The sequence below is a fragment of the Galeopterus variegatus genome, unplaced genomic scaffold, assembly GCF_000696425.1.
Source record: "Galeopterus variegatus unplaced genomic scaffold, G_variegatus-3.0.2 Scaffold3730, whole genome shotgun sequence".
Taxonomy (NCBI): Eukaryota; Metazoa; Chordata; class Mammalia; order Dermoptera; family Cynocephalidae; genus Galeopterus; species Galeopterus variegatus.
Genome location: NW_007729841.1, coordinates 118,653 through 136,387, shown reverse-complemented (window position 1 = coordinate 136,387; position 17,735 = coordinate 118,653). Strand labels below are relative to the sequence as shown.

At 38.9% G+C, this 17,735-nt stretch overlaps 1 protein-coding gene across 1 annotated transcript in view; it reads left to right on the top strand.

Moving 5' to 3' along the window:
- The window catches only part of LOC103601428 (acetyl-CoA carboxylase 1), a gene marked incomplete at its 3' end in the record, with an annotated part of 154,829 nt that overhangs the window by 20,471 nt on the left and 116,623 nt on the right, over positions 1–17,735 (top strand). Inside the window, exon 3 of the mRNA XM_008585835.1 lies at positions 3,210–3,462. Within this exon, the coding sequence (XP_008584057.1) occupies positions 3,236–3,462 (227 nt within the window). The remainder of the gene's footprint in view (positions 1–3,209; positions 3,463–17,735) is intronic.

Sequence of the window (17,735 nt, the reverse complement as noted above, 5' to 3'; positions counted from 1 at the left end):
TCTATGTAACCCTTTAGAAAAGGACACCTTCACGTTCTTCTTAGCTAGGAAAGAAAAACTTGAAATTGGCCTTATCAAGACTTTCATTTATTAGCCTGCGGACCATGTTTTGTTAACCCTTTCCTTTTCTTTCCCGTGGAATCAAAAAATCATTCCTTTCTTTCGGATTTTATTTTTTGTGTGTGTGTGGTCATCTAATTTCAGTCAACCTGTAAGGTAGAATCTGCACCTGAGTGCCTTACTTATTTCTCTTGTGAAGAAGGAAGCCATTATTTTCTGTGTTGGGATGTAATTTTATTTTTATTTAAGTTTATATTTATATTTTTGGCAGCTGGCCGGTATGGGGATCTGAACCCTTGACCTTGATATTATCAGCACCACATTCTAACCCAACTGAGCTAACCAGCCAGCTATAAGTTTATTTTTAAACTTGACTATTCACTGCTTTAAAATATGAAAAAAATACATGTTTGCTGTTGTACCTTTTGGTGTTCTTCAGAGCAGTCAATCTGTTGGAACTTTTTTTCCCCTTTTTTCTTCCCACTCTCCCATTTTTCCTTTTTTTCCTCTCTCTTTTTAAAAAAAATGATTTGGTTTTCATTTAGGCTTCTAGAATGAAGATCTTCATAAAATTTGGATACTTTTTTTTTTCAAGAAACCTAATATTCCAGGGAGAAATGTAAATTTTGTAATTTTTTTCTGTTGCATGATACTTTTATATTTGCTTCTAGTTATATTTATTTATTTATTCATTTATTTATTTTGTGGCTGGGTGGTACGGTGATGGGGGAATTGAACCCTTGACCTTGGTGTTACAATACCATGCTCTTACAAACTGAACTAACTGGCTAGACTGATTCTAGTTTTAAAAATAAAAGTTACCTTAAGTCATGTCCAGCTCACTTTCAGGAAATGTCTATAGGTTTTTTCTTTTTCTTTCTTTCTTTTTTTTTTTTTTTAAGCATTCCTGGAAATTTGTTACTACTTTTTTTTTTTTTTTTTTTTTTTTTAAAGNTTTTTTTTTTTTTTAAAGATGACTGGTAAGGAGATCTTAACCCTTGGCTTGGTGTTGTCAGTGCCATGCTCAACCATTGAGCTAACTGGCCATCCCTATATAGGTTCTGAACCCGTGGCCTTGGTATTATCAGCACCGCACTCTCCTGAGTGAGCCATGGGCTGCCCGTATTAATACCTTTTTTATTTTTTTTTGTCCGTTTTGAGACCGGCCGCACCGTGCTCAGCCAGTGAGTGCTGTGCGCTCACCGGCCATCCCTATATAGGATCCGAACCTGCAGCAGGAGCACTGCTGCGCTCCCAGCGCTGCACTCTCCCGAGTGCGCCACGGGCTCGGCCCTTAATACCTTTTTTAAAAAAAAACTTTTTGGCGGTTGCCCAGTACAGGGATCAGACCCTAGACCTTGTTGTTACCAGCACCACACTCTAACCAACTGAGCTCACTGGCCAGCTCCATTATTACTTTTTTATTCTTGTAGCGCAGTGGTTCTCAAACTTTAGGGCTTGTTAAAACACAGATTGTTGGACACCAGCCTGTAGTTTCCGATAGTTGGTTGCTCTGGGGTAGGGCCTAAGAATTTGCACTTCTAGAAAGTTCCCAGCTGCTGCTGCTGCTGGTCCAGGAACCACACTTTGAGAACCACACTGCTCTAGCATTTACAAATACTGTTTTGTCTCTATGCATCAATAAGCTCTGAGTCACGGGTTATACCAAAATAATAGTGCATATGTAATTTTAACATGTTCAGTGGTGATTCCCAAACATCTTAAAATATTGATGTTTTCTTGTCTGATATCAAGGAACACTGCTCTCTGCCTACTTTTATACCTCAAAGTGATTGATAGCATGTAAAATTTATTAATAATACATTTGTTGCTATCTATTAACTATTTATTACTATCTGTTATATCTTAGAGCATCTCAAAATCAGGTTTGGTTATCGTTTTTGAATTAAAATGATTTCTTAGGCTATAAGCTACTGAATAATGAGTTATTTGTTGTTTTGAAGTTTTTAAATAGGATTTGAGGCAACAAAATATTGTTTCTTAGGATTTTTATTGTTGTTCTGGGCTTTGAACTGTTTTTGTCTTTATTAATTAGTTTGTTAGTTAGCAATTGGCAGTATCTAATCCCTGACTAGTAAGACCCTATATCTAGAAAAGTTGTACTTATTGAGTGTAACTTTCATTATGGCTTTTTTTTTTTGGCAGATAGCTGGTGAGGGAATCTGAATCCTTGACCTTGGTGTTATCAACTGATTATAGTTTTTTAGTTTGGTCATAGATTCACTTTCTCCCTACACCAATGTCAGCATATTAGAGCCAAAAGTAGACGTTTTTGGGTGGATTTTTAAAAGATGTAATTCAAGAAAAGACTCATCAGAACAAATGAAGTTTTTTTTTTTGTTTTTTTTTTTTGTCTTTTTTCGTGTCCGGCAATGGATCGCAACCCTCAGTGTCGCGCCCGTACTGGACCGGGACCGGCAACGGGATTGCAACCCTCGGTGCTGCGCCCGTACCTCGCTCAGCCAGTGAGCGGGAACCGGTCTGTATGTGGGATCCGAACCCTCGGCGGGAGCGCCACCGCGCTCCCAAGCGGCGCACTGTAGCAGTGCGCCACCGGGCCGGCCCTGAAGTTTTTTTTTTTTAATTAAAAAATACCCATATGGAGTTTGTTTTAAAGGTATATACACTGTGTAAAATTCTTAGCCTCTCAAGGTATAGTGTTTGGAACCAAATGATCATTATGTAATTTCCTCTAAACACCAAGTTTCAAATGACCATTACTCTTCCCAAACCTGAACCCTTTTCTCCCTGGTACTAACAATTGAAATTGCCTTATCACAACAAGTAGACTTTACCTACTACAACGGTTTCTCCATTGATCATAGTTATCTGTTGAACATCACCAAATTGATAAAGAGATTGGGAATGGTTTGTAGTTTTTTGAGACAGATTTCTTTGTAGAAAAGGGAACTGGTTTTAATTTTTAGGCATAGTTACCATGTACTCAATTTTCTTCCCTCGTAGAAAACAAAGGCCCTGAAATGGAATAGCCAGGGAAGCTAGTTCTTAAACTCTGCCTTGCTTCTAAGTGCCAGTTGTGGTTTATCAGAAATAGCCTCTGGCTGTTCTCAGATATAGATTATTATCCATAGTCTGCTTTTCTTACTTACTCTTCATATTTTCCATAGCTCTGAGAGCTCATTTCGAAGGAATAATGGATGAACCATCTCCCTTGGCCAAACCTCTGGAGCTGAACCAGCACTCCCGATTCATAATTGGTTCTGTGTCTGAAGATAACTCAGAGGATGAGATCAGTAGCCTGGTGAAGCTAGACCTACTGGAGGAGAAGGAGGGCTCTCTGTCACCAGCTTCTGTCAGCTCAGATACACTCTCTGATTTAGGAATCTCTAGCCTACAGGATGGCATGGCTTTACACATGAGGTAAGACAGAAAAGTTTAATGGTTTACTTATTTAACTGGTCTTATTAGTTTTGCTGATGTGTCCTGAAAAGAGCAAGAATAATTTTAGCCAAGACTGCTTTAATTTTTCCTCTGTCACTAGACTCAAAGTTTTGATGACAAAGTGGGAAAGATGTATTTTGCGGGTTTTGGAAGTGTCTTTTCCTAAATGATGCCCTCAACTTTTTCCTGTTCTTCCTACATACTTGTCTTTTAATGAGACCTAGTGAGTAAGAGTTAGGTTGAGGAATTTCAGTCTCTGTGCTACTTTAAATAACATTGTTGTTACTATCTTGATGATTGATAGGAATTCTGCAGCGGTGGGTACATTTTTAGTAATCTTTCTTTGAACTGCCTCATCATGTCAGGAAGTTATATTTGTTTCTTACAGGACCAGTCCTCATTAAAGGGTTGTGATATGAACAAAGTGTTATAGAGCTCCCCTGTTTTCTCTAGACACACAGTTCTCTGTAATTGAGAATGTCAGTAAATAGTAACACTGGATTATTCTTATTTATTGATATTTGATTATACAACCAGTGTGTCAAAATTAACCTTTAGTCATTTGCTTTGTAATTCTTGGATTAAAGATCTGGATAGATGGTTCTTGGTTCTCACTGTTGTTCATCAGAATCACTTGGGAGAGCCTTACAAAATAAACCCCATCTCCAGAGATTCTGATTCATTTGGTATTTGCTTGGCTATAAACGGGTATTTTTTTTAAAAAAAGCTATCCAGGTGACTCTAGTGTAACAGCCAGGGTTGAGATTATAGGTCTAGCCTAGATAAACATTAGTTAGGGTGGCTGTTGCTGCCGTTATTATCTTGGTGCTTCTATTATTTATGGGTCATAAAATAATTCAGCTTATTTTTATACACCCAAGATACTGACTCTATAGTAAAATCCCATACTAGATCTGACTGAATATTACTGTTCTCTTATTATTATCCCTGGAGCTTGGGTCCTGGCTTCTGAGAGATGAAGATAGTGTGCATTAGTAGTCACCCTTATTTAGCTATGTGGAGGTGGAAAGACAAGAGTAAAGCAAGTCAATTATGTTTTACTTCACAGATTCCTAGAACTGCAATGAATCAGAGAGATAATTTAGCCTAATGTGTTTTGTTTTAATAGATGTGAAAACTGAGGCCTGATAAGGGGAAATAACTTGCCTAAGGTTTAATAGCCAGAAAACTGGAATTCAAACTCAAATATCCTGATTACATTTCAGTAACTTTTCTACTCAACTTCTCTGACCATACAAGTGTCTTAATTATGTAAATAGTTTAGACAAAATTGGTTTTATGGAGTTAATGAACAGAGTATTATAACTAATCTCTAGGGTAAAAAGAGGAATAGAGGGCAGTATTTAGTGGCAGGGAAAAGGGGTTAGATCTTTATGTAAACATTTTTCATTACTTTATAGTTCACTTAATGGTTGACCCTAAGGTTAGTTCTTGTACTATCCTCCCCCTTGGGGTCATTTGGAAGTGTGTGGGGATGTGACTGGTAGAACTACCTGCATTTAGAGGACAGAGGACCAATGATACTAAACCTTCTGCAATGTAGTGGATAATCCCACACAACAAAGAATCGTCTTTTTCAAAATGTTGTAGTGCCTCTGTTGAGAAAGACTGAATTAAAACTTAACATGTTAAGCCACACAGCTTGAGAAATTTGTCCAATTTGAGACTATGTGAATCTTAACATCCATTTGTTGGATTAGGAAACTGAGTTTGGCAATGGTTAGATAAATGCCATTATGGGAAACTCAGCTGATGATATCACAAGGCAGTTTGCAGTCTCCAAGTCATTCTCAAAGTTAATGGCTCTTATGTAAAAACTGTGTGGTCAGTGGCATGAGTGCCTGAGAGTTTCTTTGCATGCCTTACTGTTGCAAAACTCATGCCCATAGCTTGTGGAGGAACAATGGATTGAAGTGTGATCAGCAGCCTGGGAAGGAGACAGTGCCAGTTCCAAAACAGAACAAAGATTTTCTATTGATTTATTCCTTAAATCATTTGTGGATATGATGTCCTTGGAGGTAATTTAAATTGAGTTAAATTCATTTGATGGAAGAAAGATCTCTGTTATGACATCTTCCATTAATGAGGTGTGTGACCGTAGACAATTCATGTTATTTCCTTGGACTCATTTTCTTCATCTATAAAAATGAAGATATTCATTCAGATGCTCCTTTTCACTCTTTGAACTCAAAGTTAAATAGAGACTGTTGAGTTTAGGATTAGTTCTTAGAATGAATAGCCTAATCCTTCAGAGGTGATAATAGATTAAGGGGGCAGGTACATTCCTAAGAGATGTTAACCAGAAGTCATCTGAAACCAAGTGAAATAATTGCCATAATATGAGTGGACCTTTCTTTCTCAAGTTTAGGGCTTGATTTTAGGTGCTGAATGAGAAGTCTAGTGGCATAATGGATGGGCAGAAATAAAAAACTAGACTTTTCTAGGGATGGAGATTGACTTGCATCATGCATTTTCCAGAGTCCATTGAAAAAATGGATGAATCACATTCTAAGTTTTATGACCCAAACATTTGAAAATAAGGCCCAGAAAGTAGTTATAGCTTGGTGGGAATATACAAGCCTCATTGCAGACAAGTGTTTTGACTTTTTATTTTTAAATAAGATCAGCTAGGGGTTGATATATCAGCTAGATTGATATATTTCTGAAATTCATTATTATTTAATTGAACTTTTAAGAAGAAGGACTGTTAAACACTGAATGTGGGCATCTTACTTTTGTTAACTAGTGTATGATTTGGTGGCACTTAATAGAGCCATCTCTAGTATGTATATTGGCAGTTTCTCTGCTCTTTATAGAATGCTACTTGAGATTAGATTTGTTCTGTATACTTCAGAAGCACCCTGTACTATCAAGCAAATAAGATTGTAATCAGTTTTGTCAACGAGTATGTTGAATTCCTGGTTGAAGTCCAGTTGGAAAAAGGTTATGCCCACATTTGGGTCTTTTACCTCTTAGGGTAGTGTGATTTCTTGAAAACTTTTTTATCTTATATTTCATGTTATAGTATTTGAAATTGTCTCAATTTTCTCTTAAACTTCTTAAAATATATGGTCAAAGTATTGAATGGCCAACATTGTATGCTTAACAAGAAAGCATGTTTGTTAAGGACTTTATCTGAGAATGATCTGTAATTGCTGTTAACTGAATATACATAAATCTAGCATAAGATGTTCTATAGCTGGGGTTCAAGACAGTAAGTTGCTGCTTTGGAAGGAGAGAGTAAGTTCATTCAGGAAAGGATCTTTGTGGGTTTTTTTTTTTTTTTCTCTCTTGTTTTTCATTCTTTTTATAAATTTTTAAATTTTGCTTGTTTCTAGGAAGGGATCTTTGAAGGTGAGTTTTATTCCTATCTCCTTTCTGGTCTAGAAAGAAAATTACTTTACCAATATCTTTGAAAATTGAGAATTCAGATATGAGATTCACCTATAAGATGTTTGATTCTTCTGTCTGGTCATTTAGCTTAGTTCATTAGAGCATGGCGTTAAAACACCAAGATCAAGGGTTTGGATCCCTGTAGCGGCCAGCCATTAAAAAATAAATAATTTTTTTAAAAAGTTTGATTCTTCAGAAGAACCTAACTAGAAAATACTTAATTTCTTTTGTAATTAGAAATAATCTATAAAGTTTCTCCCATGATACCAGTCATGGAACGCAAACAGGTAATATACTCAACGCGTTTGGAATCAGCTCCTAGATATTGCATTTCATTGTAGACTTAAAAAAAATTCAGATACAGCTGTGCAAACCTTTATCCATAGGAAATAATGGTGTTGAGGTGAGATTCTAAGAGAATCTGGGAGTGGCATTCAGCTTCTCCCGTTGGGTCAAGAGGGAAGTTTAGGGGACAGTAATAGTGAGAGAAAAGGCCTATATATTGCTGCTACATTCTATCCTATTTTTTACATTAACTTTAAGAACTAGCAGTTGTCCTCTCTCAGTGACTCATTAGAAGAATAATAGCAATAATAGGTAACATCAAGTGCTTTACTATATGTCAGACACTCTGCTGAGCTTTATGTGGAGTATGACACTTAATCTCCACAACAACCCCACGAGATAGATGTTGCACTATTATTACCCACAATTTATTGATAGTGAGCTGAGACTTAGGTTAAATAACATGCCCAAAGTCACACAGCTTGTCATTGGTCAAGTTTGGTATGGAACCCAGTTGGAGCTCATACGGGCAACTACTATACTAAACTATAACTCTTGCTGTAATAGATACACTTGTGTTCTCTTTGAACAATTCTCTTATTGAATGTCAGCCTTATTAAAAAGGGATAGAAGTTAGAAAATGTATTTTTAAATAATGCTTTATTAAAAAAGTATAGAAAATTAAAAACAAAATACAAGGTTACTTCAAAAACTTGGAAAATAGAATTAAAAGATAATATGAATCTTCCCGTGAGCTTTTAAAATACTGTCATACAAGCAAACAAAAATAAAGCCTTGTATATCTACCACCCAGAGATTACTCCTGCTAATAATACCCTACTGTATAGTCTTCTGGATCCTGTTCTATGCATATACTTATATGCATTTCTGTTTAGTGAAATGAGGTACTGTTTTTAGTACCTGCTGTTTTTTAGTATAAAATCTGCTGTTTTTTAGTAAAAAATTTCCACTTTTCTATTTTAATAAATTTTCATCTCATTTAGTGTACACACTGTATTCTGATTTCTCCAATTGACCCCAGAATTCTGGTTCATTCAAACAAGTGTCCAATCTAAGACCACATGTTGTGTATTGTGTGCCTTAAATTTCTTAATCTATCGTATTACCCACACTTTTTTTTTTTATAACAATCTCTAGTGACTTGTTTAAGAGGAAGTTAGCAAATCATGAAAGTTTATGGTTACTAGTGACAATTTAGTGGCATGGAGAGAAATGGAGAAAAATAAAGGAAGATTTACCATTCTACACTTTTTGTTTTTTTTTACTTTTTATTTTGTTTGTTTATTTATTTTGGCAGCTGGCCAGTAAGCCATTCTATACTTTATATAGTTAAAGTAGTTATAGCACAGCAATTTGATGTTGCATTAATGATGGTATTTATTTATTTATTTTTTAAAAGACAACCGTTGGTAAGGGTATAGTAACCCTTGTCTTGGTGTTGTCAGCACCATGTTCACCTAGTGAGCTAACCAGCCATCCCTATATGGGATACGAACCCATGGCCTTGGTGTTATCAGCACCACACTCCCCCGAGTGAGCCACGGGCCAGCCCAATGATGGTATTTTAATGAATTTTACAATCATAATGAAAGTGAACATTATAAAGTACAGTTTGATTTTATGAGAAGATGTGAAGGACAGACTTTTAGTTTTAGCTGTATATATTTGTGTTTGGCATGGAAAGAGATAAGGATTCTCTTTTCTCTTTAGTCTCTCACTTAAAACTCATTGAGTTTGAAAAGACTTCATTTAAATTTAGCTATGGAGATAAAATTAAATAATAGCTGTGAAAGCTTTTGGAAAAGTAAAATGTGCCATCCAGTATAATATGGTTCTTCTATTTTGTTTTGTTTTAATTAATTAATTAATTATTGGTTTTTTTTTTACATTGTATGATCTTGTTGCAGAACATCCTGGTATAATATGGTATTATTTGTTATCGAGGAGTCCTTTTGTGAGATAAAAATTTTTGACTAGAAAAACCTCTTCAAGTCTTTTGCATATTAGTGTTTAAAACTTGGAAATTTAGGTTTGAAAGGCTTTTGATTACAACAAACATATACTGTCAATATTATAATTCACATGTTGAGAATAACCATTATTTTAAAAATGCAGGAAATTTTGTTACCGAGCCAGGGTTTGCTACCCAATGTGCACAGAAGCCAATACCATGGCACTAGCTTTTGCAAGAAGAAAGGCTTTATTTATGAAGTTGACTCATACAGGGCCAGGAGGTTTGAGATTTGAGATCTCTCAAATCTGTCTCCCATAACCAGGGGCTGAAGGGGCTTTTAAGGGGTATTTGGGATCCCTTATTGGCTAAATCCAAGTGACATGGCAAAGGATGATAGGCTGATAAAGTCAAGAGCTCATTGGTTGATTCTGAATCCAATCCTCTGATTGGTCTAATTTGGATTGCTCCTTGGTATAGAATTTTCAGATTCCTGATGTCATCTGGTGGTCAAGATCCTCTTTCAGTGCATGCTCAGTTTACCCCCTACGAAATAACTTTGAGATAACTTGAGATTAGAAAATAAAACCTGTTTCAGCTAGTTTTAGATGGTTACAATTTCATTCCCCCTTTCTATCTTTTAGCTTATTTCTGTCAAGCTTTAACATGGGAAATAAGGAAACTGGCTCTAGTTTTGAGTTTATATCATAGCATTGCTTATAAGATAGGCCTCTGAGAGTGTTCTTATGTTTTGGCTTTCTTAGCATTTCTCATTTAGCTTTCCTGAGCTTTCTTTTTTTTTTTTCTTTTTTTTTTCCATTTTTGTCTTTTTTACTGACCGGTAACGGGATCGCAACCCTTGGTGTCGTGCCCGTACCGGGGACCAGCAACGGGATTGCAACCCTCGGTGTTGCACCAGCAACGCGCTCAGCCAGTGAGCGGGAACTGGTCTCCACATTGGATCCAAACCCTCGGCGGGAGTGCAGCCGCGCTCCCAATCGGCGCACTTCTCCAGTGCGCCACCGGGCCGGCCCTTTCCTGAGCTTTCTGCCTTCCCCCAGTAGCTCTCCAAACATTTCATTTTCAGTGCTTCTTCCTTGATATTCTGAGGTTCCCAGTTGCTATTGTGCTTTATACTAGTGAGTTGACAGAGAAAGTCATTTTGAGATCTGCAACTTGGTTCTCTTTAGCTTAGGGCAATAGTTTCCTCTCTCCATCTCTTCCCCTCATCCCCTTCTTTCCATTCAGAAAACAGGAGCTGTCTGTTCCTGTGTACCTATTTTAATCTCTGGAGTTTATTCTATAAACTTAGCTAATTGTGGAAATGGTAAATTATGAATGTTGGAAGTAGGGCTCAGGACAGCTGCTTGACAGTGTTCATTACTTTTTTTTTAGTTTAAAGATCTCGATTGGATTTATTGCAATTGTAGAATCTGGCAATTTCATTCCAAAAAATAGAATAAGTGTTTCAGTGAGCAGAAGAGTTTGGCTTTATAGACAGAAAAAGGGCTGAAGAAAGCAGAAATAAACAAAACGGATTAGTCATGTCAAAGTGAGAACCAGGAGACAATGAAAAAATAACTGATTGGTTAACTTAAATGTTTTTTTGTGTGTGTTTTTCTGCTCTGGCTGGCCAGAACAGGGATGGAACCCTGGACCTTGGTGTTACCAGCACCATGCTCTAACCAACTGAGCTAACTGGCCAGCCCTGTTACTTTTATTACTTCTAGTGTAATGCATACATTTTCTCCCTCCCATCTTTATGTTGGCATAAATTTACAAGTGAAGTTTGCATTTACTACTTTATATTTTTAAATTATTAGAAGTAATGTATGCTTATTATAAAAAAGTTGGAAATCCAAAAAATATAAAAAAGAAAATAAAAACAATCTAGAATACAATCATCCAGTGATAACCACTATTTAATATTTTATATATTTCCTTTTGGTGTTTTTTAACCCATAAGGACAAATTTCATTAAAAAAAAATATAGATACCATAATGAATACACAGTTCTGTTTTCTGCTTTTTAAATGTAATAACACTATCTCATGTTAAAAACCTTTTAAAACTTAATTGTTTTAGCTTTTTATTTTGAAATAATTTTACTTTTTTTTTGTTTTTGTCCTTTTTGAGACCGGCCGCACTGCGCTCAGCCAGTGAGCGCTGTGAGCGCACCGGTCATCCCTATGTAGGATCCAAACCCGTGGCGGGAGCACCACTGCGCTTCCAGCGCCGCACTCTCCCGAGTGTGCCACGGGCTCGGCCCAATTTTACTTTTTTTTAATAAAGGATATGCACATTTATTTGTTCAAACAACAAATACATAAAATGAGTAACAGATGAATAACAAAATACTCTGTAGAAAGTAGGGCTTCAAATTTTCACAAAAACTGGTGATGTAAACTTTTTTAAATTTACATATTTCATTTTAAAATCTCTATAATTATTTGAAATAGCTCTCTAAAGTCTTCCAAAAGCATGCAAATATCATATTAGTTTCAACTGAGGAAAATTTATACTTATACCTATATTAAAAATAAATTAACAGCAAGCCACTAAAAAAAAAAAAAAAAAAAGGAAAATCTCAAATCATTAATGTAAACTTCCACCTTAAGAAAATAGAAAAAGAAGAACAAACTAAACCAAAAGCAAATATAAGTAGGAAATAACAAAGATTGCTACAGAAGTATATAAAATAGGGAATTAAAAAACAATAGAGAGGGGCCGGCCCGGTGGCGCACTGCTACAGTGCGCCGCTTGGGAAGCGCGGTGGCGCTCCCGACGAGGGTTCGGATCCCACATACAGACCGGTTCCCGCTCACTGGCTGAGCGAGGTGTGGGCGCAGCGCTGAGGGTTGCGATCCCGTTGCCGGTCCCGGTCCGGTACGGGCGCGACACTGAGGGTTGCAATCTGTTGCCGGACATGGAAAAAGACAAAAAGGAGAAAAAAACAAACAAACAAAAAAAAACAATAGAGAAAATCAACAAAACCAAAAGTTGATTCTTTAAAAAAGATCAAGAAAATTTGCAAACCTTTATCTAGACTGACCAAGAAAAAAAGAGAGAAGAATAAAATTACTGAGATGAGAAATAAAGTAGGGGCATTATTACATTGTCACTATGGCTTTTTGTGGTAGTAAAATATAGTTTCTTTCTCATTGGCATTTTTGTTCTACCAGTGGGTTTTGTTCTTTCTTGTGTATTCATTTTAGTAATTATTATTTGGGGGTTCCAGATGCAAGATTTCCTTGAGGATTTCTTGTTGGGCCGGTTGTGTGGTGGTGAACTCCCGCAGCTTTTGTTTGTTTGGAAAATACGCTACTTTTCACTCATGTCTGAAGGATAGCATTGCTGGTTACAGTATTCTTGGTTGGCAGTTTTTTTCTGTGAGTATTTTGAATATATTATCCCATTTTCTTCAGGCCTATAAAATTTCTGTTGAGAAGTCAGCTGTTAATCTGATAGGGGCTTCCTTATAGGTGACTTGACACTTTTCTCTTGCTTCTTTTAAGATTCCCTCTTTGTCTTTCAGCTTTGCCAGTTTGACTATAATGTGTCTTGGTGAAAATCTTTTTGGGTTGAATCTGTTTCGGGATCTTTGAGCCTCCTGGATCTGAAGGTCCATGTTACTCCCTATACCTGGGAACTTTTACGTTATTATTTCGTTGAATAGGTTTTCTATGCCTTTTCCTTTCTCCTCCCCTTCTAGAATACCCATGATTTGAATGTTTGTGCACTTAAGGTTGTCTGCTAGCTCTCTTAGATTTTCTTCATTTTTTAAAATTCTTTTTTACTTTTTCTCATCTGTCTGGGTTATTTTGAAAAGACTGTCTTCAAGATCAGAAATTCTTTCATCTGCTTGTTCTAGCCTGCTGCTTAAGCTGTCTATCAGTTGTGTTTTTTGTTTTATCGAGTGAATCTTTTTTTTTTTTTTTTCCCTTTTTGTCTTTTTTCGTGACCGGCAACGGATCACAACCCTCAGTGTCGCGCCCGTACCGGACCGGGACCGGCAATGGGATCGCAACCCTCGGCGCTGCCCCCGCACCTCGCTCAGCCAGTGAGCGGCCGGTCTGTATGTGGGATCCGAACCCTCGGCGGGAGCGCCGTCGCGCTCCCAAGCGCCACACTCTATCGAGTGCACCACCAGGCCGGCCCATCGAGTGAATCTTTTAGTTCCATAAGGTCTGCTACATTCTTTTTTGGGGTATTAATCTCTTTGTAAATTTCCTCCTTCATATTCTGGATTTTTTTTCTCATTTCATTATGTTGTCTGAGTCTTCTTGTATCTTGCTGAGTTTCCTTAAGGTTGTTGCTTGGAATCCCTTTTCAGTCATTTAAAGGGTTTCCTACTCTGTAGGGTCTTTTATTTGAGAATTGCTGTATTCTTTTTGTGGTCTTATATTTTCTTGGGTTTTTGTATTTTTGGCATCTCTACATTGATGTCTGGTCATCTGGTAGAGCAGTTGCTTTTTCTGTTATTCTGGAGAGGGCTTTGAGGAGAGAGAGACATCCTGTTCTTTTTCTGGTCTCTGCTGGTGACCCTCCTTGAGTCAGTGCACTTGAGTGTCCAGTAGGCCAACTGCGCAGTGCTTCCATGGTGTCAAGCCATTTTTTTCAGCAGTCATGGCTGTGGCTGTGGCTGTGGTAGGCCACCTGTGTGGAAGTGGTGTTTTTGGTGTGCTCTCTTGCCTGCTTCTGGATGTAGGGGGCTGTGGCCCTTGGCTACCTGCCTAGGACCCCGGGTGTACTCTCTTGCCTGCTTCCAGGTAGAGGGGGCTTTAGCCCTTGGCTCCTTGTCTAGTTTTCTGGGCATGCTCTTTTGCCTGCTTCTGGTGGAGGGGCCTGTGACCCCTAGCTCCTTGCTTAGGATCCCAGGCATGCTCTCTTACCTCCTTCCTATTTTGAAATAATTTTAGACTTACAGAAGAGTTGCAAGGTAGCACAGAGAGTTCCTGTGTACACTTCAATCAGCTTCCCCTAATATTAACGTCTTCTGTAACTATAGCACACTTATGTAGAGTTGCCAGATTTAGCAAATGAAAAAAACAGGACAAGTAGTTGATTTTGAATTTCATATGCACAATGAATAGTTTTTAAATATAAGTTGTCTAAAATATTGCATAAGTCATACTTATATAAAAAATTATTTGTTGTTTGCCTGAAATTTGAATTTAAATGGGCATTCTATATTTTATCTGACACCCCTATATTTATTAAAACTAATTAACAGGTACAGTGATTTCAAGTAAACTACAGACTTCAGTTTTCAGCTTCATCTCTACCCTTGCTAGCAGAGATATACTGGACACTACAAATTCCTGAATTTTTCCAGTGTGCTGAAGTAGAGTTATACTTGTTTCTAAGTGCCCTCTCCTACTATAGGCTCTTTGGTTTTGGAGGCATTTCCTTAGACCATATATTTTGACCTTGTATTTTCTATTTTCCAAAAAAAATTTTGACAGCTCTTATGTTGGGGTCTCTTCCTCCATTTTGTTTGTTCTTATGGCTTTATGCCTCTTTTATCATTTTATTATTATTTTTGTGCAGTTTTGGTAAGGGGCAGAAATAAATGCTCAATCTGTCACTTGCAATTGGTAGTCCTATTTCTGCCTAACTTAATCTGTTGCAATTAGGCCAGAAATGTGGGTGTTATGCTGGATTCCTCTTTCCTTCACCCCTTACATCTAATTAGGTGTTCTTATTGATGCTATCCCCTAATAACTCTTGAATTCATCACCTTCTTTCCATTGCCCCTGCCATTGCTCTTGATCTTATTTATTTTATTTTACTTTTTTGGGATTACGGCAATAGTATTTTAGCTCTTCTCCAGTCTCTTCCCCCCTTCAGTATAAACCCACATGGCCATTATTGGGATCTTTCTAAAAGGGAAACTGACCATCTCATTATACTACTTTAGTGGCTTCTTATTACCCCTAGCATATATTAGTGTCTAGCCAAACATTGTGCCAGGTGCTTAACATTCTTTCTTTCTTGTTTGGCTAAACACAACAGAAATTTATTCTTTCATAGTTCTTTTTTTTTTTAAAGATGACCGGTTAGGGGATCTTAACCCTTGACTTGGTGTTGTCAGCACCATGCTCAGCCAGTGAGCGAACCAGCCAAACCTATGTAGGGATCTGAACCCGTGGCCTTGGTGTTACCAACACCACACTCTCCCAAGTGAGCCATGGGCCAGCCCTTCTTTCATAGTTCTGGAGGCTAGAATTCTGAAATCAAGTCATAGCAGGGTCATGCTCCCTCTGAAGGTGTTGGAGGAATCCTTCTTGGTCCCTTCCTAGCTTTTCATGGTAGCTGTTGATCCTTGGCCTTCCATGGCTTACCCTGTGTTTAACATTATTTCTTTTATTATCATTATTATTACTTTTTTTTTTTTTTTCAGTGGTTGGCTGGTGTGGGCATTCAAACCCACGACCTTAGTGTTACAAGGCAGTTCTCTAACCAAGAGAGCTAACTGGTCCACCTAATCATTATTATGGTGGGCTTGATGAGATCTGTTAGGTGTCCAATAAGGTCTCAGAGATGTTTGAACTGGGATTTGAAGGATGAACAGAAAAAGGACAGTCTAACAGAGATAGGTGTGTATATAATAGGAAGGGTAGAGTTGGTGGGGTAGACAACATGTGTACAGATACCAGTGAAACATCTAGCATGTATAGGCAATTATAAGTCATTGGGTATTACAGGAATGTAAGGGGAACAGTATGATCAGTGCAAGGAAGAAGAGCCTGGTGAGATAGAGCTAAAGTAATTAAGAGTATATATGTCATATTCTCATAATACAAAATAAGTATTTGGTCTTTGTCTCTGATTCCTGGCACACAGATCCTGAAACCCCTGGAAACTTTTGAGTAATAAGTGTCTTTCATGCTAATGAGATGACTGCGGGCCGGGATTCCCTAGATAGCTTCAGAATGGGGGCTGATCATCAGAAAGACCAAGGCGTGATTAGAGAATTGGAACTTTCAGCCCCATCCCCTGATCTCCCAGGAGGGGAGAGAGGCTGGAAATTGAGTTATTCAAGAGTGGCCAGGCCGGCCCATGGCTCACTCGGTAGAGTGCGGTGCTGATAACACCAACGCTGCGGGTTCGGATCCTATATAGGGATGGCCGGTTTGCTCACTGGCTGAGCGTGGTACTGAGAACACCAAGCCAAGGGTTGAGATCCCCTTACCAGTCATCTTTTTAAAAAAAAAAAAAGAGTGGCCAATGATTTAATCAACCATGCCTACTTAATGAAACCTCCATAAAACCCCCTAAACAACAGGGTTCATAGAGCCCCTGGGTTGGTGAACTCATCAAGGTGCTGGTAGAGTGGAATGCTTAGAGAAAGTCATGGAAGTTCTTCACTTTTCCCCCCATAGTTTGCCCTATGCTTGCTTCTCTTCCATTTGACTATTCCTCAGTTGTATTCTTTATAATAAACCAGTAATAGTAAGTAAGTTCTTTTCCTGTGTTCTGTGAGCTTTTCTAGCAAATTATTGAACCTGAGGAAAGGGTTGTGGGAACCCCTGATTTATAGCTGGTAGGTCAGAAGTACAGGTGACTAGGACTTGTAATTGGTCTGAAGTGGGGGGCAGTCTGGTGGAACTGAGCCCTTAAGCTGTGGGGTGTGTGCTAAGTCCAGGTAGTTAGTGTCAGAATTGAATTGTGGGACTTCCAGTTGGTATCCAGAGAGTTGGAAAAAACCCACACATTTTGTGTCAGAAGTGTGAGTTAAATGGTGTGAGGTTTTCCCCTGGCTGTGCAACAGAATCATCTGTGGAGCTTTACAAAAAATATGGATTCAGGGCCGGCCCGTGGCTCACTCAGGAGAGTGTGGTGCTGATAACGCCAAGGCCACGGGTTCGGATCCCATATAGGGGTGGCTGGTTGGCTCACTGGGTGAGCATGGTGCTGACGACACCAAGTCAGGGGTTAGGATCCCCTTAACAGTCATCTTACAAAAAAAAAAAAAAATTGGGGCCAGCCCGGTGGCGCACTGCTACAGTGCGCCACTTGGGAGCGCGGTGGCGCTCCCGCCAAGGGTTCAGATCCCACATACAGACCAGCCGCTCACTGGCTGAGCGACGTGCAGGCGCAACGCCGAGGGTTGCGATCCCGCTGCCGGTCCCGGTCCGGTACGGGCGTGACACTGAGGGTTGCGATCCATAGCTGGACACAAAAAAAGACAAAAAGGTAAAAAAAAAAAAAAAAGGGGGGCCCCGCCCGGGGGGCCGTTGCCATGGCGCGCCACTTGGGAGCGCGGTGGCGCTCCCGCCAAGGGTTCAGATCCCACATACAGACCAGCCGCTCACTGGCTGAGCGACGTGCAGGCGCAACGCCGAGGGTTGCGATCCCGCTGCCGGTCCCGGTCCGGTACGGGCGCGACACTGAGTGTTGCGATCCGTTGCTGGACACAAAAAAAGACAAAAAGGTAAAAAAAAAAAAAAAAGGGGGGCCCCGCCCGGGGGGCCGTTGCCATGGCGCGCCACTTGGGAGCGCGGTGGCGCTCCCGCCAAGGGTTCAGATCCCACATACAGACCAGCCGCTCACTGGCTGAGCGACGTGCAGGCCCGAC